This window comes from Ipomoea nil, unplaced genomic scaffold, assembly GCF_001879475.1.
Source record: "Ipomoea nil cultivar Tokyo-kokei standard unplaced genomic scaffold, Asagao_1.1 scaffold2283, whole genome shotgun sequence".
NCBI classification, from domain to species: Eukaryota; Viridiplantae; Streptophyta; class Magnoliopsida; order Solanales; family Convolvulaceae; genus Ipomoea; species Ipomoea nil.
The window spans coordinates 4,401,519-4,429,508 of record NW_017618711.1 but is presented as its reverse complement, the minus strand read 5'-3'; the positions used below and the strand labels follow the sequence as shown (position 1 = coordinate 4,429,508).

The 27,990-nt window shown below is 35.3% G+C and overlaps 2 protein-coding genes and 1 non-coding gene across 8 annotated transcripts; all 3 read left to right on the top strand.

Annotated features, from left to right (window-relative positions):
- Positions 1-3,237: 3,237 nt before the first annotated feature.
- On the top strand, positions 3,238-13,800 carry LOC109151307 (tRNA pseudouridine(38/39) synthase). 5 transcript variants are annotated; one of them, XM_019299249.1, is made up of 15 exons: positions 3,238-3,490; positions 3,592-3,651; positions 3,779-3,890; positions 4,140-4,212; positions 5,242-5,287; positions 6,832-6,942; positions 7,788-7,857; positions 8,275-8,368; positions 9,225-9,285; positions 9,364-9,494; positions 9,854-9,971; positions 10,849-10,972; positions 11,926-12,033; positions 12,129-12,203; positions 13,644-13,800. In XM_019299249.1, the coding sequence occupies exons 1-15, from the start codon at positions 3,386-3,388 to the stop codon at positions 13,697-13,699; spliced, it is 1,344 nt and encodes a 447-aa protein (XP_019154794.1). In that variant the 5' UTR covers positions 3,238-3,385; the 3' UTR covers positions 13,700-13,800. The 5 variants fall into 5 exon arrangements, with proteins under 5 accessions (XP_019154794.1, XP_019154793.1, XP_019154791.1 ...); XM_019299248.1 differs by having other exon boundaries at positions 8,272-8,368; XM_019299246.1 differs by having other exon boundaries at positions 7,788-7,869.
- Positions 13,801-14,319: 519 nt separating this feature from the next.
- On the top strand, positions 14,320-14,392 carry TRNAV-AAC. The gene has a single exon. It is a non-coding gene; the product is annotated as a tRNA-Val (tRNA).
- A 4,140-nt stretch (positions 14,393-18,532) lies between these two features.
- LOC109151306 (glutamate receptor 2.8-like) lies at positions 18,533-23,836 on the top strand. 2 transcript variants are annotated; one of them, XM_019299243.1, is made up of 10 exons: positions 18,533-18,706; positions 19,042-19,243; positions 19,339-19,376; positions 19,480-19,583; positions 20,080-20,569; positions 20,884-22,229; positions 22,324-22,636; positions 22,713-23,116; positions 23,205-23,764; positions 23,796-23,836. In XM_019299243.1, the coding sequence occupies exons 5-9, from the start codon at positions 20,323-20,325 to the stop codon at positions 23,709-23,711; spliced, it is 2,817 nt and encodes a 938-aa protein (XP_019154788.1). In that variant the 5' UTR covers positions 18,533-18,706; positions 19,042-19,243; positions 19,339-19,376; positions 19,480-19,583; positions 20,080-20,322; the 3' UTR covers positions 23,712-23,764; positions 23,796-23,836. The 2 variants fall into 2 exon arrangements, with proteins under 2 accessions (XP_019154788.1, XP_019154789.1); XM_019299244.1 differs by lacking the exons at positions 19,042-19,243; positions 19,339-19,376; positions 19,480-19,583; positions 20,080-20,569 and having other exon boundaries at positions 18,534-18,706.
- The last annotated feature ends 4,154 nt before the right edge of the window (positions 23,837-27,990 follow it).

The window sequence follows — 27,990 nt, the reverse complement described above, 5'->3', positions numbered from 1 at the left end:
TTTAATTTTTTTTTAATTATACGATACGGCGTCGGAGATTTAACTCCGACGCCGTATCTCCTATTTATTATTATTATTATTTTTTTAATTTGAGTATACGGCGTCGGCGTTATACATCGCCGACACCATATACCATTTTTATTTTTTTTTAATTATTAGAGATACGGCGTCGGAGATTAATTCTCCGACGCCGTATCTACTATTTATTATTATTTTTTTTTAAATTCAAGTATACGGCGTCGGCGATATACGTCGCCGACGCCGTATACCACATATATATATATATATATATATATATATATATATATATATATATATATATATATATATATATATATATATATTATTTGAGATACGGCGTCGGCAACGTATAACGCCGACGTCGTATCTTGTATTTATTTTTTATTTAATATACGGCATTGGCCATACCAAATAACCGACGTCATATGTGTTTTTTAAAAAAATAAAAAATAATTTTAAATATTTAACGTCGGATTTTCAAAAAACCGACGTTATAATGTAGACGTTAAATCCGTTTTCTGTAGTAGTGTTGGCAACGGCAAAGCACCCTCCCGGACCGTTGAGTTTCTTGATCTCCATAAATGATATAACACTGCCACAATTAAAAGAATATTCCCCTCATACAAAGTCTCCAAAGCATTTGTGAACCACATAGGGAAGATGGTGCCAACAATAGAAGTGGTAGGTATGACGGACTCATTCCAAACAAGTTGGGAATAGTCATACCCAATTAGTGCATGCATAGTATCCTTATGCCCCAAGTCACACATTGGGCATGAAGGGTCTGCCTCAACTCTCTTTAAAATCTCCATAAGTAAGTTTTCCACTTGGGGAGGGAAGGGGGGGGGGGGGGGAGGGGGGTGAGAGAGACTTTTAACTTCCATATGAGATTCAATTTAGAAAAAAGCACCAGGTTGTTCAACAAAATCCCCAACAATGCACCTATATATAACCACTTTAAACAGAATAACAACACATAGGATCATAACTAAGAATCCTCATAAGTAGGACTAATGGGGATCCTAGATATATGATCCACATCAATATGTACAAAAGATCCGATAAGATACACATATCCCAAGTGTTAGTATCCTGATAAATTAACCCCGAAACTAAAGAACCACTCAACTCATTAGGCATAATTGTTTGAACCATTGGATCAGACTCATCAGGCAACCAAGGATGACCCCAAATCAACGTGGTCCTACCATTCTCAATTCTTCACCTGACACCACTACAAACCAGATTGTGGGTAGCCATAATACTTTGCCAACAGTAACTAGGACATGCAATTACCTACAGAGGCATCAATAAAAAGAGGTCTTAGGAAAGTATCTTGCCTTATAAACCTTAGCCACCAACGAGTGAGGCATTGTTAGGAAACGCCAAGCTTGCTTGCCCAACATTGCCATATTGAAAGCTCTCAGATCATTTAAAACTCAATCCACCAAACTTCTTAGGGATGCACAAACGATCCCAAGCCTTCCAGTTTATTTAGATTAGATATATATATTAAATTATTTAAATGTAAAATTTTCAAATTTCATGTGGTATCTAATAACACAATGCTTTATAATATATGCTAATGGTATGATGTGATGTTCAATATAACAACCAATTTAGTATTGCTAAAGAAAAATACATTTTAGAATGAATTTTCTGGATTAATGTTTGATTTTATTGTTCTTTAAAACATACTTAAAATTTATGTTGTGCATTCGCAAGGAGGTAAATACTAGTAAAATTTATGAATAGATCTTGAGAGAGATGTAATAATTTTAAAAAAATCCTAACAAAGCATCATTAATCAAGAAAAACAGCTCTTAGGGTTGAGTTTTGTTCTAGTGGATAAAAAATTTCACCTTTCAGCCGCAAGATCCCTGTCACGATTAACATTGGGGTTAAAACAATCAATCCTAGGCTAAATTTATATTGATTTAAGTAAGAGTTTTTCACACTTTTGGTCCCACGAGTATTGTGTCACTAACAGGATTGCTCCACCACTTTCAACCTTGCAAACTAGGTGCACGACTATCATTTTTGTTACACAAATGGTCCTTTTGGCTCATTCTTCGTTCATTTGTGACTGGAAATTTTGTTTTCCCCTTTAAATCAGGGTTAAAATAGTCAATTCCTTATTTAATTCACTACTGACCTAAAGAGAAATACGAATTAAAAAAATGCAGTGCGAACTCCTCATCTATGAACCCTAATCGATGTTGAATGCAACCCCCATGACATGAACATCCTTAACATAGGTATGTGAGGACCTAAAGCTAGAAATTTAATCCCACTCATAGCTCCTATAAACGGCGAGATTATTAATCTCAGCTCAGATTTTCTCTGGGAGAAGAAACACCCATCTAGCGAGGAACATGTGGATGTGAAGATATATACATGCGAGTATTCGCAGTGCCCTTATAGCAACTACGTATATACCAGATGGGCTTACAGGACAAGACATCAAGGAATAATCACCAAATTAACTACTAATACTGCTTCGATTTTGCTCAATGCATTAGCATGCAAAACTTCCAAATAAACAATGAAGGTCTATCAATTTTCTCTGCATCCCCCGCGCCTAAGTTTGTTGCTCCATAAATGACATCTTCCTCATCTGTAAATGTCTTGAGCTTCGAGCTTCCTAATGATGACCAAAGGATGATTTCTGAACTCATGTCATTATATGACAACAATTTTCAACAAAATGATAAATTCAATTCTGTGAACCTTAATGCTGTAGAAGACCACAACCTGCTTAAACTGAATGATGACTTCTTCAAACCGGGCGCTCTAGTGGTGAGTGGTGCCACATTTCAAGACACAAACATGTCCATGACCCAATCTTGCTTCCCATCCACATAAACCCAATATGGCCAATGCAAGTTCGTATACGAGTCTCCATTCAATGGAAACACAAGCGATCCTAGTGAGGTTAGGTTTGGCTCCCTGTTCAACTTGGCAGCAACAGTTGATTATTCGATGGATCAGCTGTTAAAGCAGGATGTATCAACTTGGCCAAAGGAATTGACTATTTTAACCCTACTTTAAAGGAAATTTTTTTTTCCGGTCATAAATGAATGGAGAATGAATCAGAAGGACCATTTGTGCAACAAAAATAATAGTCACGAACCTAGTTTGTAATGTTGAAAGTTGTGGAGCAATAGTGCCACAATACTCGAAGACCAAAAGTAGGAAAATCTCATATAAGTAATTAGGAAAATTTTTAGGTCAAAACACAAATCAAATTAATAACTTTCCCGGAATTAAATCTAAATCTTTAGAAAGTTTTTGGGGTTTCTTTTGGTGGGAGAGAGAACCATCCAACTGTAAAACTGCAAGTGCTGGTTGCAACAGTCCTATAATGAATGGGACGGCGGGCTGCGACACCACTGCCACTTCAAGCTGTGAAATGGACCTCAGCGAAGTTCTTCAATCCGAGATTCAGTATCTCCGAAACAAAGTCAAGGTTACAGTATCTTTACTATTTTTTTTTTCTATTAATAAATGTTTTTTTTTTCCCGCCGAGTTCATTGTTTGGTGCTAAGGTCATGCTAAATCGAATTTCAGGAGTTGGAGTCTGAGAATGCCAAATTATCTGCCCTGCTTTCAAATTGTCACTGCCAACAGGTTATTGCTTCATTTTATAGTTGTTTACATACACATTTCTATATGCGGCTATGTATTTTTGTGTTTCTTGTGGAGTTTGATGTGAAATTGAATATCTTGCTAACTTGCTAAAGCTACGGATACAAAGGGAAATGATGCTTCTAGCACTTTGGAGAGCAGAGGCTTGGTTGAAGAAGTGGGGCGTTTAAATTTAGGCTGCAAGGAGGTCAACATGAGGAAAACCAAGGAGATAAATTCAGGTTTGTGTATTTAGTCTCCCAATGATGGATGGAGTATGCTCCTAATCAATTGCTAGCAAACTTTGTTACGTCTGAAGGATGTTATGTAAGAAATTATTAGTGCACTTGTGAGTTGGTAATTCAGTAGTATGTTGAATTGGGAATTCTCATGAACTAACAAAATATTAGATGAAAATGCTTTGTGGTTTGGTACTACAAGTCTTCAAGGGTCGATGGTAATGCACTAAAATGTTTGTTTTCTGTTTGCAGGTCATTGCACAACTGCCATGTTGGACCTCCCCAAGAGATATGTTGCTTTAAAAATAATGTATTTTGGTCAAAGGTACTTGTGGCACTAAACTCTGTAGCCTAGCATATTCACCTTGCATCATAATTCACTCATTATCCATTGTTATGCAAAAAAAAAAAAAAAAAAAAAAAAAAAAAAAAAACACGTATTACTTAATTGCCCAGAATTTTTGAAATTAGATGTTCTTCAGGAGCGGTTAAGTCTAGAGTGGGTAAGTAGTGAAGAACTGAGTTCATTTGGAAAAAGCTAAATAATAAAGAGAAAAAAATGTAAAATATGATTAATTTTATTGTGGCTTCATGGCTATTAGTTCCTTTAGAGTTGAGATGGTAGGAGACTTGCATCAAGGCAAAAGGTATCAGTGTCTCATGAACTTAAAATGGGTTTTGATCTCTGTAGTTGGAATGAGCATTTCACCATGAGCTTACATGTGAAATTTTTGGACTATTTTCTGTATTATTGTGATTACTTTTACAGATTTATTTGGTTACTGTATACCTATTAAAGTTACATAGAAGTTTATAAAGATTCAATAATTCAATGAAAATATCAGAGTGTTTGCTAAATAGAAGGATATGTACATAAAGTATATCTCAATGAGAATACTAATATTTTGTTTATTCATATATGGTGTACAATGTACCAAAGGATTGGAATTCGTCTAATAATGGAAAAATAAAAACTTGAACATCTTCAGTGTAGTTAATCTTCAATATTTAGGATTGCATTTCTTGAATTAAGCAAGGGCGTTAAAACATAATTCTGAGATAAATGGGTGACGTATGCAGGGTTGTTGTTGTTGTTGTTGTGTGTGTGTGTGTGTGTGTTTTTTTTTTTTTCTTTTTCTGTTAGAGAAGGAAAAAGTATCTGGATGTAGTTCAACAGTGTATTGATTTAACTACCGTGTTTGTTCTTCCCCCTATGAACTTTGTATGAAAACATTGTTCATATAATATTGTACTTCTTGGTGAAAATTGAAAAAGTCTTAGTCCTTACTAACCGTTTCTTATTTTTCAATACATTTCATATCATTTGATTGGTGTCTTTCTTGTGTCAATGAAGGTTTTACGGTTTTGCTTCAGAGGCACAAATGGATCCAACTGTTGAGGTCTGCTTTCCTTTCTCTTCTATGAATGTCTATGCTCACAGTTACACTATTATGTTACCAAAGATAAAAGTGTGTCCAAGCATACCATATGCATTTTTATGCTAAGTATGGACTTCATTTTCTATTACCCCTCCCTTGTCTGAAAACAGATGTTTTCATGTGTGTATCATCATTGAAAAGCTATACAAGCTAATTGAAAAAGGCTCGGTCTCTAATTGTGGTTAAAGATGTTCTCCTTCTTTCCTTCACATCTCTATTTGGCTAGCCAAACTCTGAAGGATTTCTAGTTATGTGCTGCCTGTTCTCATTCATGAAAATAGTTCTAACATAACATTAGGGGCTTGCTGATTAAGTTAATACCCAATAGTAAGGGAAGAAATGATAGTGAAGTAATAAAGAACATATGATACATGAATCACCAGAGAAAATCAAGTAGATAAAGCAAGTGGTGGTCTTAAAGGGACTTTTTCCTTGAACAATCCCTTATATAATTTCAAGCAAAAGTAGGTATGAAGTCATCAAAATACACCAATATCCAGGGGATTTCCTTTATTTTTACGATAAATATAGCTAGTGTATTCATTCTTGGGATTTTACATTAAATATGTAATTAACTGTGAGAGAAATTCCCTAGTAGTATTTTTACTATTATCTTCCTAAGCACAAGTGCTGCATGGGATAGACAGAAGAAGTTGGCCATGATGTATAAACTATGCAAAGTGCTCTTGCCTCATTGGACCCTAATTCTCTAACTTTCACTTACAAATTCTAGACTATTTGATTTTCCACAATGATGTCTGAAATTCCAAAAATAGTCCTAGTAATGGCTTCTCATTGCAACTGCACTTTGTGAATTGCATAGATATATAATTCTGGTGTTCTTGTAAATGTAATTTTCTCATTTGAAAATCAACCAGCCTTTTCTCTAATTTCCTCCAACCTTAAATGATTATATCTGTGATGATGTTCTAGATTGGAACTTTTGAAAATTTAAGTGCTATTTATATTTTCTTATTTTACTTGTGCTAGATGTTCAAGAATCAAGTCCAATAATTAACTTATGTTGTAAAGTGTTGACAATATCATTGCCTATAAATTCTAGGCTTGTATCTCATTCTTTTAAGTTATATAAATCCATCTCGTCAGTCATCTCTTTCTACGAATCTTAGCTTGTATAGCTTCCACCTTAGGTCATTTGTAATGGGTGGTGGCTCTTTGCCACCCACAGGACCATCCAACTTTTATTTTTCTTAATAGATTGTTAAGTGTAAAAGTATTCCTCTTAATTGGCAAGGGCAGGCCGCAGGTCTGCTTAGGTCAAGACTTGTTTGATCTAGGATAGAACTTTCAGGATGCTGGATTTTAGGACTCTTGGCTGTGGATTTGTAAGCAAACTATAGCATTAAATATTAGCATCAAATACGTTGTATTTGTCTTTCTTGTTTGACTCTCCTAATTGCCTATGCACAATTGTAGGTTCTCTAGTGTAAAATTTTCAAATAGCAGGTATAACTATCTCTGCATGGTTTATGGCTATTCTGCAGTCTGAAGTATTTAAGGCCCTTGACAAGACAAGGCTTATATTTGGAAACAAAAAGGAATTGCAGTACTCAAGATGTGGTAGGACAGACAAGGGCGTTTCTTCTGTTGGTCAAGTATGTTGATCACATCAGTTAGTTTATTGCATGTTTGAATGTTGTGCATTTGCTAATAGGTAGTTCATGTGTTCTAGTGGATCTTATAGTTTTTATTTTGGTGTAACTTGAGTATTTAATTAATTTTAGAGTAGTACTATTCTTACAATTTGAGTTCAAAATCACAATATCTAATGAAGTGATTAATTTTCATTTATTCAATGTTATTCAAATTGATTTATTGAAAGGCCAAGCTGGTGGCAAGTAGCCCACCGCCAGTTAGGTAGAAGCAAAATATGTGAGAAACCAAAGAAATAGAGAATATATAATTGCATTAATAGTAATAGATTGCAATAGATTGTCTGTTTGTGTTTTTGTATATTGGACTGCATAGATATCCTATATTTATAGGAACATTGGGTTAATACTACTCCTACTAGGAAGAGGAAACCAAGCCCACTCCTATTAAGAATAGGATTAGGGTTTCCCGTTTCCTATTATTCAACAAATGTAGAGTGATATCATGATGTTCCACCGAATTAGTTGGGGAGTGCTTCTTTTGTTATTTGTTGATAGCATTGGTATAATGATGCTATATAGAAAAGAGTGAGTTCTAAAATGCAATCTATTCTTGTCTAAATACAAATAGAGAAATTTATAATTTTATATCATTTAAGTCACTTCATAATATATACAAATGCATTAAGCAACCAGTGGCTGCATTTCTATCTCATTGTTTTGATGTTGAAATCCTGTGAGTATAAGCCTAAGTTCATTTCTTATCATTCCATTACTGTTTGAAAATAAAGCTTTCTTGCAGTATGTCCTTTGTTTTGAGTTACTGAAACCATGATAAATTCTTGCAGGTGATTGCTCTATATTTACGTTCAAATCTTAAGCAATTTAAAGGGAATAATGGATGTTGTGGAGAAAATGGTGAATCATGTGGTCTGTTAATATCTTCTTATCATACAATTTCTGTTTAAAAACTGGTTTCACCATCTGAGGCTATCTGAAATAACAATATTAGGTGGATATCATTTCCACTTACTGAAAAGAGATAAAAGGCCAACTCTGAGTGGCTTCATATAATTATCCTTGCATCCAAGTATTGGATACATGGATGACTTTGATCAATGTACTTGTATGTGTACACCAGAAGTGTGATTGAGATGTACAGTGTTAACTAGGGTGAGAATATCAAATGAATAGCTAAAATTCGACAATTTTCTAGCCCTGACAGTTTATACCATCTGACCTTCAGTCAAATATCACTGTGTAACTTTCTATACTGCATATATAAAATCTTCCAGACTTCCAGTCTTTTAATACACTACTTTTTCCTCACAGTAGGAGAAATTGACTATGTGAGAGTACTGAATAAAGTGCTTCCCGTGGACATTCGAGTTTTGGGTTGGTCTCCTGTTCCAATTGATTTCAGTGCAAGGTTTGTATTTGCTATTCAGTGTTCTTTCATAAAATTTCACAAGACAACAATACTTGTAAAATAACAAATAAACAAAGAAAATCGATTTCTTGAGTTTTGGTTTGGTCTCCATTTCAAATTGATTTCAATGCAAGGTTTGTATTTGTTATTTGATTTTCTGTCATAAAATTTTCTTGAAGTAACAATACTTGCAAAATAAATAAATAAAGAAAATGGAATACCTGGGTTTTGGCTTGGTCTCTTGTTCCAATTGATTTCAGTGTAAGGTTTGTAATTGTTATTTGATTTTCTTTCATAAAATTTTCTTGAGATGACAATACTTGCAAAATAAATAAATATTGAAAAAGAAAAATCATATGTAATGATACATTATCAGCTTGCATATTTGTAGTGATGTGCAAAGTTGATATTCCTGCCTTGTTATTTATTCAATAGTTGACCATAAAAAAGTTTTGTTAAAAATCCTTCTACAAAAAAGCTTGACATCTCGACAGAGTTGAATGTTGTTTAAACAATACAAATGAAGAAGTGGTCTGACTATGTAGTTGGAATGGATAAAGCCTCAAGCAACATAAACTCATAAAGCTTGGTTTGCTTCCCTGATAAATGAAATTCCTTATGAAGAATATGAGTTCCTATTTGATTAAGAACACAATCAACCTCTAAATTTCTTATGAGTGTGGAAAATGCATGTCTTGTTCAGTTATAGATGTCAGAAGACCCATGAACTTGGCATCAGTTTATTCATGGTTGCCATTTGATTTTAGGCAGTAGGGATAAGGATCTATAGTACACAATTTATTGTTATTGATTTTCTTTTTAAAAGAGTATGGTTCACAGCTTCAAGAATTTTCAGGTTCTCTTGTTTGAGTAGAGTGTACAAGTATTTCTTTTGGAGGGGAAATCTGGATGTAATGGTCAGTACATGTGACTTGGCTACTGCTGATTCCTGTCCATGAGCTTAGAATATTTATTTCTTGAATATGGTTTACCAGGCCATGGAGACTGCTTCTCAGAAATTTGTTGGGGAACATGATTTTAGAAACTTTTGTAAAATGGATGCAGCTAATGTGCACAATTATAGGCGGCATATAATATCGTTCGAAATGTTCCCTTGCAATGAAAGGTTGAAATTTGATTCCTTCTATGCTTCTGATTTTTTTCCTGCTTTTCATGCAATCAAATAGTACAAATTGAAATGCTTACTTATAGTGAAAAAAGGTTGTTTACCAGTATTTATGAGCATCTGGATCTCTTTCTTTTCAACATATTCCTTTGCTTTTCTAATTTTTCGTAAACAAATAATGACGAGTAATATTCATTTTGTAATTATTGCCTTGGCTTTTCTAGTAACTGATTAAATATTTTCACATATTATATTGCCCCACTTATACATTATATAAATCTATTTTTTATTTTTTTTTTTCAATTTCAATCTATATGCACAAAATTGTTGTGCTCTAATTTTCCCATGTCTCTTTGCAGTTTTGAAAGTGATCAATTGTGGGTGATGAAAATCAGAGGTAGTGCTTTCCTCTGGCACCAGATCAGGTGCATGGTTGCTGTACTGTTTTTGATTGGCCAGGGTTTTGAGTCCCCCAATGTATGCAATCTATATTCCAAATCCAATCTGTTTACAGCTTGGTGATTCATTATTTGCAATACACTGAGGGTCCTGTTTTTATTTTGGTCTGTAATTATATGAACAACCATAATAAAGATGTTATATGATTTCTAGAGCCATTCTGTTAGGAATTTATAAGTTTATTCGTTTCTAATTCTCATAAAGGATGACATACTGCATACAAGAACTTCTCCTTCCTTTCTCTATTGAGTGATGCATTATGCTTTCCTTTCAAAATGAATAATTGTGCATGTGTATTTTAGAGTGTAACTGAGTTTCCACATTTGGTTCACTTGTAAAGTTTTCAGGTCTTCCTAAATGGCCTTTGGTGCAAATTGAGTTTAGATTTTTGACTCATTTTCCATGAGCCACTCTTTGTGAATTGTGCTATTGAAGGTTGTCTAGGCAAGAGGCAGTAGTGTTGAGTCCATTCCTTTTCCCCTCTGGGCACGAAGCTCTGCTGTTTCCTTTCTTGGGTGGTTTATATTTATGAATTGCTAGTAGATGATCGTCATGATGCCTTTGTTTTGTGACTTCCATATCACTTTTTAGACCAACATACCCTTCATGATTTATAACCATGCAACCTTCATAAGTTTCTTCATTCTCATGTGAATTATTTGTGGTTTCTGGTGGCCAAAGTGCTTTCAGTGGCTTGATTTGCCTGCAATGTTGCAATTTGCAAAACATATGTTGGAGGAACAACCTTCCACCTTGCCTCTATGGCTTTAAGTATGAGAATATTTGGAGGTTTCTTTCTGTGACTTGGTGTGAATTCAGGTCACCTGTGTATATGAATCTGCTAAGTTCTAATTTTTACAAGACAAGGCTTTGAAATTACATGTTTATTTGGCAGGTAATAGATTTATTATTGGATATTGAAAGGATGCCGAGGAAACCTCAATATATAATGGCCCCAGAGATTCCATTGGTTCTTCAGTGCTGTGAATTTGAAGGTGTCACATTTTTCTGTTCATCAGGTACTCAAGATCTGATCATCAACATTCATAAATTTTCATTTGTTGGCTGTTGCCATTTAAACATCTTTATTTCTGTTAGACTAGATATTTCCCAGTGTTTCCTTCCCTTAATTTCCACCATATTCTCATTACACTAAATACTCGGGAAGGTGGTAACAACTGTATTTACGTGTTTTCTGTTAGGGTCTCTTTCTTTTTCTTGAGTTAATGGCCTTTCCTTCTTATGCTACATGAATTTTATTTTAGGCATGGAACCTATGTCTCCAGAAGCAATCTAGTAGAATGGCACATTATGTCATTGTTTTCTTTTGTCATTGGCCTTTAATGGCGTCATGTGACCAATTTTCTACATAAACATCAACAATCTCATAACTTGTATTATCCCCAACTAGCATATCAGATTTGCATGTTATACTCTTGTTGAATACTTGAATTTGTAGAAAATTGCTCGCCGAGTGATCTTCAGCATGCTTGGTGGCATTAAACCATGAAACAAGTGTGTGAAATGAAGAACCCATAGTCTTGGTTCCCCTAGGAAAAACTTTAGCTATTATGGCTCCGTTTGGCAAGCCTACTAAAAAGCTAGTAGCTGATAAGCTAACTAATTGGAATTGAAGTGTTTGGTAAAATTAATTATTGAATTAGCTGATAAGTGTAAAAAGACAAAAGGATAAACAAAGGTATTAGGATTTTGATTAATGGTGGGTAGATGGTGTAATTTTTGTAAATTAATGAACATAAAAAAGGAAAAGAAGTTAAAAAGTCAAAAGCGTTTCAAAATAAGCTATTATTTTAAGCTCCACATGTTTTACCAAGTAGAGCTATTGAGAGCATCAGAAGCAGCAGTTGTTATAACTATGACAGTTTTTTAAAGAGTTCTATTACTAGTTGAAGTCTTTAATTCCGTATCTCCACTGATTTAACAATATCTTTGTTTATGGACCTGGGCATAGATGCCAAACAGGCTTTGCATGAACACTTGGTGAGGGAATGCCTAAGTTACAAAGTACAAGCCACAATTTTTCATGAGGCGTTGCTAAGCTTTTCGTCTACTGAATATGGTAAACTAATAAACTATGCAGAGCTTTCCAAATAATGAACCTTCTTTTTCAAACTCAGTCCCATCAATGCTAGCACTGGAAATTTCGCATTTCAGATAACGATGTGATGAAAACAAGAACGAGAAGGAAAGAGGCTTCCTATGTTCCACTTATGTCACGGCCAACTGAACGTGAGTTCTGTTAACACTCAAACTTTTCCTTTTCTGCAACTCTTAAATGGCTTATTCATCCGTGTCTTATTACCTCTTCTTTTTATATTTCATTACTTCTTTGAACTATTAAGTATAAGAGATCGGAATTGCAGTCTACTTTGTCAATCAAATATTACTGTGTGTAGTATGTGGTTTCTTAAGGTACAATAACTGTCTTCAGGTATCAATCTTGTTGCAAAATTACTTTTTTTTTTTAAAAGGAAATTTTCTGTAATTTATTCATGAAAATGCCATTTCATCTAAACTGAGGCAAACTGCAAGTGACGGCTTTTGCACAGATAAAAAAGATTTCATATCACATCAAAGAACAACCAAATTCTACTTGTCTATGATGGGAGAATGTCTTATGTTGTCAATATGCTTTAAAACCCTCAATTCCAACATTTTTCTCATGTCTGTTTGGCTTTGCCATTTCTGTATACTCTGATTTTGCAACCATACAAAGTGGGCTCTATGTTCTTTGGTTATTAGCTGTCTGCTTATATTACAAGATTAGCACTTGTTTATTCATCAGATTACGCTCGGATGACACCTCTGTGGCTCCCCTTGAGGGGAGGTCACAGGATCAAACCCCTATGGGGTATTGACTCTTTGGGCTACAACATATAAAGAGAGTATAGAACAGATACTACCCTCTAATAGAGTCAATAGTACTCAACAAAAAAAATGGCAAATTATTGTGTGGACCATAACAAAAGATACATTTTTAATATATTAACAGTACATTATTTGTGTACTGAATGTACATTATTTGATAGTATGGCCCATACAATAATAATTGTATCTAAATACATAGTTTATGCCTAGAATTATAATTACAGGGTATATAGACTTATTGGCAGACAAAACTCAAAGCTTTGTCTTGGCAATTATATTCAAACCTATAAAGCAGTAAAAAGAAAAATCAAAATCTTTATGTTTTATTATAATTATACTGGATTATAATGTATAACCCTAAAAACAATGCAATAATCTTGATTTATGTATCATTGATAACTATAATGTTTGAACATACATTTATATATGCAAAATGTTTTTATGCAGAGTTTAATTATGAATTTTTAGTTGTATAAAGTATATTTTTTTGATACATTATATTGTTTAATAAAGATGTTATGTTGTAATTTTTAAATAATTATTGGGAGAACTCAATAAAATTGGGTTAGATTAGATTTTTTATTGGATTGAAATTTATAATACCTTTTTTTTTTTTTTTGCTAAGGAGGTTTATAATTGTTAGAAAATACAAATATTTGATATTAATTTGTCCATTTTAAAAATGTTATAATATTGGATTGTTTTATATAGTTGTTACAAAATATAAAGGTTTGTATTTTTTTTTTTTTGGTCCAATAAGCCTTTCATATATGATTTGTTCTAAATTCGCCAACTTTGCAGCTTCCTATGAAGAGCGCCGCACAAAACTGGATGCAAGGATTCAAACACGAGAATAGATTTCTTTTAGGTTGTGTTTGGTTCGTAGATGAGAATTGGAATCGGAATGGGTATCAAATATTTTGTAACGGTAATGGGTTTTAGTGAAAGTATTTTGCATGTTTAGTAATAGGGTGGAATGAGAATGGTTATTGATAATGTTGTTTGGTTATATATGATCCAATAATAGAAATAAAGATAAAAAAAAAAATACAAGAACACAAAATTAAGATAATTGATTCTAGTATAAAGACATTCAAAACACTAATATGAACAAAAAAATAAAAATAAAAATTTAAAAGCACTAATCCAAAGGGATGAGAAGGAATAAGGGAATGAAAGGGGATGATATCCTTATTTTATTTGGGTATGTGTTTTTCAATTAAGGAGGTATTTGAAACCCATAGTAGTGTTCTAAAAACTTATCAACTAAATAATTCCAATCATTTTGATACCCATTTTTTAGAGCTAAACATGTCACTCTCGAAAAGAATAATATGCCAATATTTAAAGGTGTGTTTTGGAGGACCACAAAGAAATAAACTAGTAATTATCAAATAACATTATTGCAAAATAAAATGGAGTATTATTCCTTGCAGTGTTGCGATTTCTAGATTAAATGCGACGGAGTGAACAAAATGGTGTCGTGGTGTAGTTGGTTATCACGTCAGTCTAACACACTGAAGTCTCTGGTTCGAGTCCGGGCGACGCCACTTTTCCAGATATTTTGCGTACAAGACTGCTCACAATTATACGACGTCGTTCTTGAGATCGTTTTCGGCGAGGCCTCGTTTCTCCATATTTTTTTAAAACATTTTTTATAACACACTTTCTATTCCATTATACTTGTTCTTTGATTTTTTTTTTTTTTTACCTTTTATGTAATTTTTAAACATATAAATTTTATGTACATATACTAAATTAAATATTATAAAAACATTAAGGAAAAATTGCATCTTTGGCTCTTGAATTATAACCAAGTTTTGACTCAGTCTATCAGTTGAGACTGTATTCATGTTTAACCTCTCAATTATGAGTGAAGTGGCGAGTTTGGTCTCTGATGTTAGGTTTTTGTCTCATCTTGAAGGAAAGCCAAAAAATACTGGCCATATTACTAGAGGGGTAAAGTGGGAAATTCACATCTTATTCTCCTTATATTGAAACCACTCGCAATATTATTTTCTACTTCCTAGCCTCCTATTTTAAGGTTATTCAACTCCGAAAGCATTTCAATAACGCTCGTATGACTTGTTAGAACTCTCGTATAAGGAACCTAAGACTCAGTACAAACAAAAGAACATTTGATCATTGTCTTCACGCGTGTGAAAGATACTATCCTAAAAATTTCTGATTTCCCTTACTAAGCAACAAGGGTAATCAAACTAGAATTTTCGATATACAAGAAAATGTCAAATTTCTCAAGTTGTTTTTATGAGAAATTCACCAAAAAGAGTAATTTGATATTTTTAGTATGTAAAAATTCTTTATTAAACTCTACAATAGCTTAATTAAGAATCGTATATCCCTCTTGCACATATAACCAAGACTTCAAGAGGGATATACGAACTTGGGTATAAATAATTTCAGTTACCGAATCGTTTAGATATTCAACCTTTAGAATTATGTCTACTGCATTTGTGTTAATCTTACTATGTGAAATCATAGTAATAAATACGGACTATTAAAGAGACAATTGTAACATCCACAACCTTAGTTTGTCATCCATGTTTGGTTATTGACGGATCCGCCAACTTTGATGTTTTGACCGTAGTCAAAACGCTAAAGTGAATATTTGGAAAGCTAGCGATTTAGAGTAGCAGATGCTCCAAACCGCTGAAAACTCAAATGTTGTTATTACCAGCAACACCCTTACTTTTAACTATTAAAAAAAAACTAAACTGAGAAGCCTTTATGGCTTCTTAAATGAGACTGTGAGAGCCTTTCGCCTTCTCAATGCAACAAGTAATAGCAATTGCGTTTGGAAGAAGAGGTCCTCTTCCAAATATTTTGAATGTGGGATCAAAATGATCCCACATCATTTACAAAGAGGAGTCACTTTGGCTCCCCTACTAATGCAACTAAACTAACGTAACTTAGCCCTATAGACTAGGATTACAATTAACAACATCCTAATATATCTCACACACCCCCTCAAGCGCAAGGTTGTAGGGCCACAACGTTGAGCTTGTCACGAAGAGTATTGAAGCGCATAGACGGCAATGGCTTGGTGAATATATCCGCGACCTGGTCCTTGGTGGAAATAAAGTTGACCTGGAAGTCGCCTGAAGCTACCTTGTCTCAGACAAAGTGGTAGCCAATCTCCACATGTTTGGTCCTAGCGTGAAACACCGGATTAGCACACAGATAGGTGGCGCTAAGGTTGTCACACCACAGGGTTGCCAGCCGACCAGAATGAAGACCAAGCTCACGAAGGAGCGAAACAACCCACGTAACTTCAGCAGACACGTCAGCAAGCCCCTTGTACTCAGCCTCAGTTGACGAACGGGCCACGGTATGCTGCTTGTGGGAAACCCAAGACACCAGATTGGCGCCAATAAATACTGCATACCCACTGGTGGACTTACGATCCACTGGGCACCCGGCCCAATCAGAGTCGGAGTATGCATGAATATCCGTCGAGGGTGAAGCTGATAGTCACAGACCATAAGCCACAATGCCTTTGACATATAGGAGCACACGTTTGAGAAGGCCCCAGTGTTCCTCAGTTGGTGCGTGCATAAACTGGCACATGCGGTTGACCGCATAAGCTAGGTCGGGTCTGGTTATAGTTAAATACTGAAGAGCGCCTGCCAACTGACGATACTGAGTCGGATTATCAAACGGATCAGCTGACGAGGACACAGATTGTGTGAGGGACGCCGGGGTGGCTAGGGGCTTGCAGTCAATCATACCTGCACGGGCCAAGATTTCACCCATGTAGCGCCGCTGAGACAGAATTATTCCACCATCCACATCTAGGGTCTCGATGCCGAGAAAAAAACTTGGCGTCCCGAGGTCTCGAATCTTGAACGTAGTAGACAGGCGTTGTAGTAGAGTATCAATGAGTGCCGCCGGGTCGTTGCCCATCATAATAATATCATCTACGTAGACCAATAGGAACACCCGGGAGTTCCCCGTTGAATAATGAAATAAAGAAACGTCAGTCTTTGATGCAATGAACCCGGCTAAGAGTAGAAAGTCGTGTAGGCGCTTGAACCAGGCCCGGGGGGCTTGTTTGAGACTATACAAGGAGCGTTGTAGGTGGCAAACATGATCGGGGTTGTAACACCTCCGAATTTTACCAACATTTTACAATCCGCTAGTCAAACTCGCTAACACAATCCGCTATCTGTTATCCGTTAACACAATCTGCTAACCGCTAACTGCGGATTGTCAAACAAGCCCATTGTTTCTTGATCCAATTTTACTAGTACTTTGTATTATTTACAAGTGATGCATTCAACCTTTAGAATTGTGTCTACTGCATGTGAGTTAATCTTACTGTGTGAAGTCATAGTATTGTGAAGTCATAGTAATAAATACGGAGTATTAAAGAGACAATTGTAACACCCACAATTCCAAAATCAATGTAAAATAAATAATGTACGGCGATGACCTTGTGGTCTAGTGGTATGAAGTGACTCTTCCAAATAAGAGGTTATGGGTACCTTCAGTAGGTTGAGAAACTAGTTATGAATACTTTCAGTAGGTACAGTAGTTATGAACAGATAATACATTGTAACAGAGTCAGTTAAAAATAATAATACACGCGGAGTTATCAAGATATAATAATAGTAGAGTTAAGCATTTTTTTTTCTTATTATACTAGGATTACAAATATATTTTTCTACTAAAGTATATTATTGGCTTTGTGCCTTCTAGTCTTTGCTTTTGATGATAACAAATTAGTTAATCTAATCAGTGGCGGACCTAGAAATCTCCTCCAATGGGGACGATAGATTAAAACTAATGAGATATTTTGAAAAAAAAAAAAGAAAAGAAACACTTAGAGGTTGAGCTATAAATATTGTTGAGTAGAGATGAAAAATCAAAAAACATCAAAGTGCGATAAAAAAATATTCAAAACAAAATATGAAACACAATTAATTAGCTAGACAAAATGGTTCGAATAGAAAACGCATTATAAATCACTCATTTCACTATTAATATATAAAAAAAACCACAATTTTACAAATAAAAAATCCAATTCAAATTCTCACTATTAATATTAAAAACTGTAAAAAACACAACACATATTCAAAATAAAATATGAAACATAATTAATTAGATAAAAAAGTTCAAATGGAAAACACATTATAAATCACCCATTTCATTATTAATATTAAAAATGAAAAAAAGTTACAATATTGCAGATAAAAAATCTAATTAGAATTCTTACTATTAATATTAAAAATTGCAAAAATCGCGCTAGGCGGGGCCAGTCGTGTCGAGGAACACCAAAATCGGCCTCTTCCGTGGTCGGGCGCCTAGGCGGTCTAGGCTGCCGAACCTTAATTTTTTAATTTTTTAATTTTTGGCGAATAACCCCTAAAAAAATTTTAAAAAAATTTAAAAAATAAAAATCGGGCATCCTAGCCGCCGATTAATCGACGACTAGCGTCTTTTTCAATACTGATTATAACACACGAAATTCAAGTCTTCTAGATTTTCTTTCACCCGCAACATTCCTAAGAGTATACTCAATAATTAATGTGAGAAAAACTTAATATTTGCATGTAGATCTAACACCAAAAAACTTTGCTTCCACATTAATTGAAAACAATGCATTCAAAATTTTACTTAACAAAAACCAATTACAATCTCCTATTGGGATGCTCTAAGTTTGAAAACTGCATTGTTGCGTCTCCTTTTAATAACAGACTTGTGGAAGAAACTTCTTTTGGTTCCAAAAGCAATTCTTCTGGTTTACAAGCCATATATATTGGCGTTGAGCTTCAGTGATAAATGCATGGATTGTTTGGGGATTTGATCTACTTCCATCTTGCCCAAACGAAAATCTATTCGAGGTTAGAAATTTCTACTTAAATTTACACCCCAACACCATAAAAGCCCTAAATGTCTATTCAAACTCTTGGAATTCTCCTAATAGCTAGTAACACTCTCCCTACAATGTTTCTCCTTTAGCTAAAGGCTCTCAAATTCAAACCCCTTCCGAGTTCTATGTATATGTATATGTATATGTATATGTGTATTTATAGAGAGGAATAGTCTCATATGAATATATCATCTATCAATTCCAAACTTCCAAAAGTAAACTTCCAAAAGTAAAGGAAATGAAACTGTTCTTGGTCCTCATATTTTGCTCCCATTTCCTGTGGCCTGTGGGATGATTCTTTTTCAGATTCAATGATAGAAAAAATATGGAGTAGCTTAGCTTCCTGTCAATTGCACTCTCTGATTTCTATTTATATACTCAGCCAGGCTGACTCTCCATTTTAGAGACTCAAAAGAACAAACTTTGTGATGGATCTTGGAGACATAGCAAAAGTGCCAGTAATCTCTTTCTCTGCAACCAGTCCTTCCCTTCACATTTAATTATTGGGGTAAAATTGAATGTTCATAGTATCAAGCCTTTTCTTAATCTGTTTCTGCTGTTGTGTTTGGTCCAACAAGGCTTGCAACTACACTGACTCTACAGCACTAGCACTCTGCTCTTTTACTGGTGCCATGGAAAAGGTATATATGACTTCCCAGATAGAAATTCAAAATATATATATATAGGTGCCAGAAATCTGCTTGTTATGAAATCTGTGATTAACCCTGGCATAGCTGGATGCAGAAGGAATGGAAACTTTTCAAGAAATGAATGCCATAATGAAGACTAGTTGGCATATGATATCTATGGCTTTAATGGTGGGTGACAGAGTGAATCATTCAAGGAAGGTAAATTATGAATAATTAGAATGAACTATGGTCCCAATGAAACTGTAAATAAATTATGGGATTATGTAAAAAAAACAAAATGTTAGGTGCTTTTGTGTTATTATTTTGGAAAATAGGAGGCATATACATGAGTCCCATAGACTTGAGGGGTCATAGTGAAAATATTCATAGATTCTACAGGTCAAGTCAACTTAGAATAAAACTTAAATTTCCCAGCTTCTCCATTCAAAAAAAATTTGTCTGCTCTGCTTTAATTAATACTTATAAGTCTTTCATTTAGTCTTTTTTAATACGAGATATTTGTATCTTAAAAGATGAGACTAATCCGACTAAATATTAAGTTTTTCTTTTAGTCTTTTCTGGTATGGGATATTCGTATCTTAAAGGATGAGACTAATCTGGCTAAATATTAAGTCTTTCTTTTAGTCTTTTTTTGGTATGGGGTATTCGTATCTTAACAGATGAGACTAATCTAGCTAAGGATTGATCGGGGCAGGTTTCCCGAGGTCTTTCTTCTGGTTTGAATGAGGTATATAAGAAATAAAGAAGACCAAGAAATAATGTTCCATATCTGAGAGCAGCAGACAATGCATGCAGTTGAACTTTTACCAGTTCAACTGAAAAAAGAGAAGACTTGGAAGTATCTATAGAGAATAATAGTCTCGTATAAATATGTCCATGACATTATGTTGTATTATTAGCTGCATCATCAAGTCCAAACTTTGAAAAGAAAAAGGAAATGAAAATATTCTTGGTCCTCATATGTTGTTGCTTCCATTTCCTGCATTATCCACTCTTCTGCACTGCTAATAGGGAAGTCCAAGTTGGGGTGATTCTTGATTCAGATTCATTGATAGGAAGAATAGGGAGAAGGTTCCTGTCAATTGCACGTTCTGATTTCTACTCAGTTCATTCCAACTACTCAACCAGGCTGGTTCTTCATTTTAGAGACTCAAAGGACCAAACTCTCACCGCCGCATCTTCTGGTACCAGTTCTTTCCTTGTCTCCTTGTTCTGCAAACTGTCTAAATCTTCTATGCATGTTTATATGAATTCATGGATATCGTCCTAGTGTACATGAATATACTTGTGAATTAAGACTCTTGTAAATCCCATGATCCATTTGTATCTGAAATGATTGATTCTGATTAAATAGCTTATCTGTATGTTCCAAAAGATGCAGTCTATGCAGATACTCCTATCTGTTTCATTTTTATAAGTATTTATTTATTGTATATATATTAGGTTAGTGACCACTATCATCATGGTTTTTTTTTTTTTTTTGGGCATATGAAAACAGGTCTGGAGTTGCTGAAAGATGCAAAGGTTGATGCAATAATTGGACCTCAAAAATCAGCACAAGGAAACTTTGTGATGGATCTTGGAGGCATAGCAAAAGTGCCAGTAATCTCTTTCTCGGCAACCAGTCCTTCCCTTCGCCCTCGCTCCCCTTACTTTGTTCAAACAGGCCTAAGCGATGACGCTCAGGTTGGTGCAATTGCAGCCATAGTGGAATCCTTCAAGTGGAGTCAGGTTGTTCTTATATTTGAGGACTCTGAGTTTGGCTATGGCATTATTCCTTACTTGTCTAATGTGTTCCAAGAAATAAATATTCGCATCTCCTACAAGAGCCTACTTCCTGTTTCGGCATCATCTGATTTTTTGCTCAAAGAACTGTACAAGATGATGACAATGCAGACAAGGGTGTTTGTGGTGCAAACAAGTAGTGATCTTGGGGCCAGGCTTTTTCTGAAAGCCAAGGAAATTGGGATGATGAATGAGGGATATGCTTGGATTATTACACAAACGCTGATGGATGTAATGTATTTGATGGACTCGAATGTTGTAGAAGCAATGCAAGGGGTGATAGGGGTAAAGCCTTTGATTCCCAAGACTAAAAGACTTGACACATTTGAAATGAGGTTGAAAAGCAAACTCATGAAAGATAAGACTAAAACACTTGATCATCCAGGCTTTAGACAAGCAGATTTGAGTGTTTTTGGGCTGTGGGCATATGACACTTTGTGGGCATTAGCTGAGGCTGCAGAGAAAGTAGGAAGAGGCAGAGAGGCTAAAGAAGTTCTAGACAGTTCATCAGATCCATTTGCTGTTGGAGTCTCAGAATCAGGTCCTGAGCTTCTGCAAGCAATATTGGGCACAAGATTTGAAGGGATTTCTGGGAAGTTCCAGCTTGCTGATGGAAAGAGAGAAGCGTCATCGTTTCAAATACTTAATGTGGTTGGAAATGGGGAGAGAGAGGTGGCAATCTGGACACCTTCTTCACGAGGAATCAATTTCAAGACGAATAATGGCACTAATTTTTATTCTTCATCAAGAGAAATCTTCAAGAGTAGTGTCATATGGCCAGGAGGGTCAACTGCTGTTCCCAGGGGATGGGAAGTCCCAGTTGCAGGTAAGAAGCTAAGAGTCGGAGTGCCAGTGAAGTCGGGTTTTACAGACTTTGTGAGAGTGGAAAGGGACAAGGAACTCAATAGAACCCAAGTTAGCGGATACTACATTGATGTCTTCAATTCCGTCATGTCAGCGTTGCAATATTCTGTGCGCTATGAGCTCGTTCCCTTTGAGAAACCTGATGGCTCAAGTGCAGGAACTTATAATGATCTAGTATACCAAGTATTCCTTCAGGTGAACTTAAACAGGTTCCTTTACTATCATAGCCAAATTCTTGTATCTCATTATATTTTCCTAGTTTCTGATTAATTTTATGTTGTGTGATCAGAACTTTGATGCTGCAGCTGGGGATATATCAATCACAGCAAACCGTTCAAAGTATGCAGACTTCACATTGCCCTTTGCAGAAGGAGGGGTGTTCGGTATAGTCCCAATAGCGTATGAGGATGTGGACAACATATGGACCTTTTTGAAGCCCCTAACGAAACAACTTTGGCTAACCAGCATAGTGTTCTTCATTTTCACTGGCATGGCTGTCTGGATTCTTGAACACAGGGTTAGCTCTGCTTTCCGAGGTCCTCCTTCTCAACATGTCGGAATGATCCTATACTTTCCATTCTCGACGCTAGTATTTGCACATAGTAAGTAGTCTTTCTTCTTTCCATTTTCTTTTCAGTCCAACTCAACTGCTGCAGAACCAATATAATTCTGTTGCAGGAGAGAGAATCGTGAGTAATTTTGCACGGCTTGTTGTGGTGGTTTGGATGTTCGTCGTACTTATTCTGAACTCAACTTATACAGCCAGCTTGTCGTCAAGATTAACAGTACAACGTCTTAAACCAGCAATCAAAGATGTGAACCAGCTAATCAAGAATGGAGACTTTGTTGGCTGTCCAGAAGGCTCCTTCATACCAGACCTCTTGAAGGAAAAGGGATTTCAAGAATCCAAGATCAATACTTATAAATATCCCGAGGATTTCCATAACGCATTGTCTAACGGAAGTAACAATGGTGGGATATCAGCATATTTTGATGGAGCTCCTAATACCAAAATCTTCCTATCCAAATACTGTGGCAAATACACCATTGGACCTTCTTACCGCACTGATGGATTTGCTTTCGTAAGCATTTTCTCATATTACTTCTTCAGTATCACTATCACTATCACTTCTTGCTTTCTTTATGTCTGTGACTTTGAAAAAATTTCAGGTTTTCCCTAGAGGGTCTCCACTAGTTGCAGATGTATCACGGGCAGTGATTGAGCTGACAGAAAATGGAAGGATTTTGGAGATTGGGAATCAAGGGCTCGGAAATGAAGCGACATGTACAGGGCCAGACAGCACACGGCTGGGATCGACAAGTGTGAAATTACAGTGTTTCAAAGGACTCTTTGCCATTACTGGGGGCATAACAGGATCCTGTCTCCTAGTTTTCCTAGTCAACTATGTATACCAGAACAGAACATGTCTGCAGACAATCTTGGACTCCAAAACTACTGTTTGGTCAAAGATTGTTGCAATTTGCAGACATTTTGATGAAAGAGACACTTGTGCTGATCCACCTAGAGATCCCAAAGAGAAAATCCCAGTTGCAGAAGGTGGTGAAGTCGGTTCTTCATCATATATCAGTGAAGTTCCTGCTGACCTATTGAGAATTTCTTCTAATTCCAGTGTTGTAGTGCCCTTGAATATTGAAGAACAAACAGTGCCAGTGTGAGCATGGCATTGTAGGAGCAATGAATTATTGTGATGGTTTATGATTACAATAGTGTGCAACGAATTGTTGTTAATATGCTAAATGGTGAATCTGTTACAATGCCTCCTTTCTCTGTAGAATAGTGTGCTCTTGTTTTTCTGTAACTGGCATAACTTGATTTTCAGTAGGTTATAAAGGTTAAATTTTTGGTTTGTTATTCAATTTATTAGTTAGTTATGTAATTGACCAACCGTTTGTTCACTCTTATAAATTTTTTATTATTTTTTTGAAATACTCAAGATTCTTTACAAGGTATAGTAGTATCTATTCTATAAAAATGTTAATTGCATACATTTTTATTTTTATTTTAATGTTAAATGGTTTAATTGCACAAGTTTTGTATTTGATGCTCCAATTGTGTAGATTACAAAAGTTCAATAACCTATTTGACATTTTTCCTATTATATACAACACAATAAACAATAGTTTATAATATGATTTAAAAAGTATGAATGTTTAGAAATATGTTAATGTAAGAACAATTTATCACGAGTTAGCTATATCATGCAGGAACAGAATCACGTTGAGGATTGGCTCGCCAAGAACCGGGTTGTAGTCCTGATTTAGTTTTGCTTTTTTCTTGTCTGAATGCTAACCTTGCAGCTCATGTTTTTGAGAGACAGGACCGGAGTGCCTTGTGCTCATGAGACTAATGGTTACTTGACAAAAATGTGTTATAAAAGAATTATCTTTTTACTCCTCTGTGTTGTTAAATTTTATGTAACAAAGCAGTTGTTCAAGATATAGTTCAGTTGATGTACTAAGGTAGATAGAGCATGAACTAGTATTTAAAATAGTTCAACAATTAGACTTGTCGAAGTGAAGATTGAACCAGCTGAAAGATCATTGTTCGAGCAGATGTTCAAGATAGTTATTCAGTTAAGATCTCCATGGGACATATATATAAATGATTATCTCTCACTTTACCCGATGATGAAGATTTTTACGGAGAAAATATGATACACCTTGAGAATATCCAGAGAGTTCATTCGAATGACTTGATAATCATTATCCATTGGATAAAGATTTGAAGTCAAGTCAGTCATCTCATCCATTGCTATTTTTGGGTTGATTATCACATCAAGCTAAAGCTAGTCTGCTGCAATTGAGGGTTGGGGAGCCTCAATTTGGGTGATATGGAGATCTCACACCGATTCTTCAAAGAAGGAGCTTGTCTTGATTAGCTAAGTTGTAGCTGTACATTCTTGAAGTTCTTCGTATTCATCTTTGTGATTCAGTATATCGCTTCCTTTGAGCTCAATGAAGAATCGTGCAAGTCATTTCATGTGATGCCTCCCAAATGTAGGAGTTTAATTCTTTCAACTGAGTTATCACTATCCGTGTGTTCATCATTGTCTTCTTATTGTGTTCATTATTAATCGGGTGAACATCTCACTGCACCAATCGTTGAACTAGTTCAGAAGACAAACTTATGAAAGCGTAAAGTCGTAAACCTGACTATTCGTGTTCATTACTTATCGGTTTAATTAACTCTAGATCATTAGTAAGTAATTGGAGTTAGGACTTTAGTTGCCTAATTTCATCACCTTTCCATTTTTAAACAAATTTTATAAAATTTATTTTTGCATTCAATTTTTATTTTTATTTTTTTGACAAAAATGTTTAAGGACATGTTTGGAAAGCGGTAGTTGTAATTCAACTACAATCTAGTTCTTTGCAAAACACAATTACATTGTTTGTTTGGAAGAAATTGCAAATAGAAGTGTCAAAACAGACTCAACCTGTCATGTTGGGATAGTTTAACCCGTATTTTAGACGGACTAGGTTAGAAAATTTCCAACTCGACTAGTATAACCGTATCCGCATCCCACCACCCTCAAATTTGTCCCTTGACCTTTTACTTACAGTATTACTATTAAAACCATTTATGCTAAATACACCTGTTGAACATTTTTAAATAATTTTATATTTATTTAGATCACACACACACACACACACACACACACACACACACACACACACACACACACACACACACACACACACACATATATATATATATATATATATATATATATAATTTATTTATATTACATTTATTACAAGAATTAATTAATAAAATTAATTATATCTTTATATAAATATTAATATAAAATTTATTTATTATATAAAGTAATAAACCATATATTTTTCTAAACTTTATAAATTAATAATATTATAATTACAAAACAAAAATATTACATGTAACCTATATTAGTATTAAATATAAATTATTAAATAAATTATTATGGGTCAAATGAGTCACTCAACTGCATATCAAAATGTAATTAGGTTATGGAACTAAAAAAGTAATGCAATTGGATCCCTGTACAACACAAAATCATGCAATTAGACCCAAAGTAACATGTTTACCTGAAAGTGTGCTGACATGGAGGTTGCCAATTTTTTTTTAAAATATTAAGAATAAGGGTCAAATAGACCACTCAACTGCACACCACATTGCAATTGGATCATCGAACTAAAAAAGAATGCAATTGGGTCTCTAAACGACATAAAATCATGCAATTCAATCCAAATTGACTTGTTTACCTGTAAAGGCGGTTATATTGAATTTAAAAATATTTTTAATAATTTAAATAAAAATTAAAATCAAAATAAATAAATAAATTTAAAAAAAAAAAAAAAAAACAGAAAACCCTTCGTCCCGCCGGAGACGAAGAAGTCTTCTTCTTCGTCTCTGGCAGAGATGAATGGGTGGCTTCGTCTTGGGCCGTCTCCCAGGTCATGGAGACAGCCTGAGATGAAGCCACCTTCGTCTCAGGCTGTCTCCATGGCCGGGGAAAAGGCCCAAGAGTTGCCTGCCACTTCGTCTTCGGTGGAGGCGAAGTGGCGGCTTCGTTTTGGGCCGTCTCCCCGGCCATGGAGACGGCCTGAGACGAAACCACCTTCGTCTCAGGCCGTTTCTCCGGCCTGGGAGACGGTCTGAGACGAAGATCCCTCCGTCTCCGTTCGTCTCCGACGAAAACGACATAGGGGTTTTTTTTAAAAAAAAAAATTTAATTATAGTTTTTTTTTTAAAAAAAAATTATTAAAAAATATATTTTTAAATTCGGTAACCGTCTTTTCAAGTAAACAGGTCAATTTTGAATTGAATTGCATGAGTTTATGTAGTTCAGGAACTCAATTGCATTCTTTTTCAGTTCGATGGTCTAATTGCAATTGGATGCGAAATTGAGTGGCCTATTTGACCCTTATTCCAAAATAGAACAAATTGCACTTTTGGTCCTATGAGTATTAGGGTACTGACAATTTGAGTACGTGACTTTCAAAACTCCCAATTTAAACCTTTAACTATGCAATTTTTGGCACATTTGGTCCTCCGGGCCAAATTGCCGGCCAATTTTGGCCGGAAAAAGATTTAATGTTTCGAATTAATTTCTGATGAGGGTAAAAACGTCATTTCACTCTCTTCTTCTTCATTCACCCCCTTCTTCTTCGTTATTCTTCTTCTTCTTCATCCTGGGGCTAGTGACAAAGTTGAAGGAAGGAAATATGACAAAGTTGATTCATTGGCCATAATAATCAGACTGTAATTTAACCATTGTAGATATTCAATTCAAAAGATGAAGTGGTTGTAGTCATTAGGACCGTTACATCCGGCCTCCTTTCTATGCAGCATTTGATCACGGGAATCTCTGCCATTCCCTCGCCTATTTCCCAAATTATAGTAAAAAATAAAATGAAATTACTGATAACCAACCGCATTACACACAAATATCATTAGTTCAAAAAAGAAAAAGTAAAACCTCAACTCGAAGTTCACTCAATAGTTTACAGGGTACATTTAAACATTATTACACAGTAACACAAACATGCATAACTATACTTATGGTTAGGGAATGGCTATTTATTTATTTTCATTTCTAATTTTCGACTAGTTTATGCAATGTAGATATGAACATTAAACGAGGTATTCAATCTAATTCCGCCACTGGATGTAACAAGAAAGGAGGAGAGATTCACCTAGCGAGACTGCATGGAACCAGACGAGGGGACCAGCGGGACGAGGGAGAGAAGGACGACCAAGACGCTCGACCCACCGGAGGGGATGCTCGAGGCCGCGGCGTTTGCGCCACCGCAGATGGAGGTATAACAGTGGCGACAGGCCGTACGTAAGGGCTCTGTAAATCGTATACAAGATTTCACCACGTTCCCTAGCCATTCACGGGCTGGCCTCTGCTATGCCCTGATCAGTGCTGGAGTTGATGTGCAAGCATTG

Excerpts from the sequence above, each read along its gene's own strand:
- LOC109151307 (XM_019299245.1), top strand. The coding sequence starts at position 3,386 with ATGAATGGGACGGCGGGCTGCGACACCACTGCCACTTCAAGCTGTGAA. Across the intron at positions 9,495-9,853 it reads ATGTTCCCTTGCAATGAAAG|TTTTGAAAGTGATCAATTGT; the intron begins GTTGAAATTTGA and ends GTCTCTTTGCAG. Across the intron at positions 12,034-12,128 it reads CTTTTCGTCTACTGAATATG|ATAACGATGTGATGAAAACA; the intron begins GTAAACTAATAA and ends TTCGCATTTCAG.
- LOC109151306 (XM_019299243.1), top strand. The coding sequence starts at position 20,323 with ATGAAAATATTCTTGGTCCTCATATGTTGTTGCTTCCATTTCCTGCAT. Across the intron at positions 22,230-22,323 it reads TATACCAAGTATTCCTTCAG|AACTTTGATGCTGCAGCTGG; the intron begins GTGAACTTAAAC and ends TTGTGTGATCAG. Across the intron at positions 22,637-22,712 it reads GACGCTAGTATTTGCACATA|GAGAGAGAATCGTGAGTAAT; the intron begins GTAAGTAGTCTT and ends ATTCTGTTGCAG.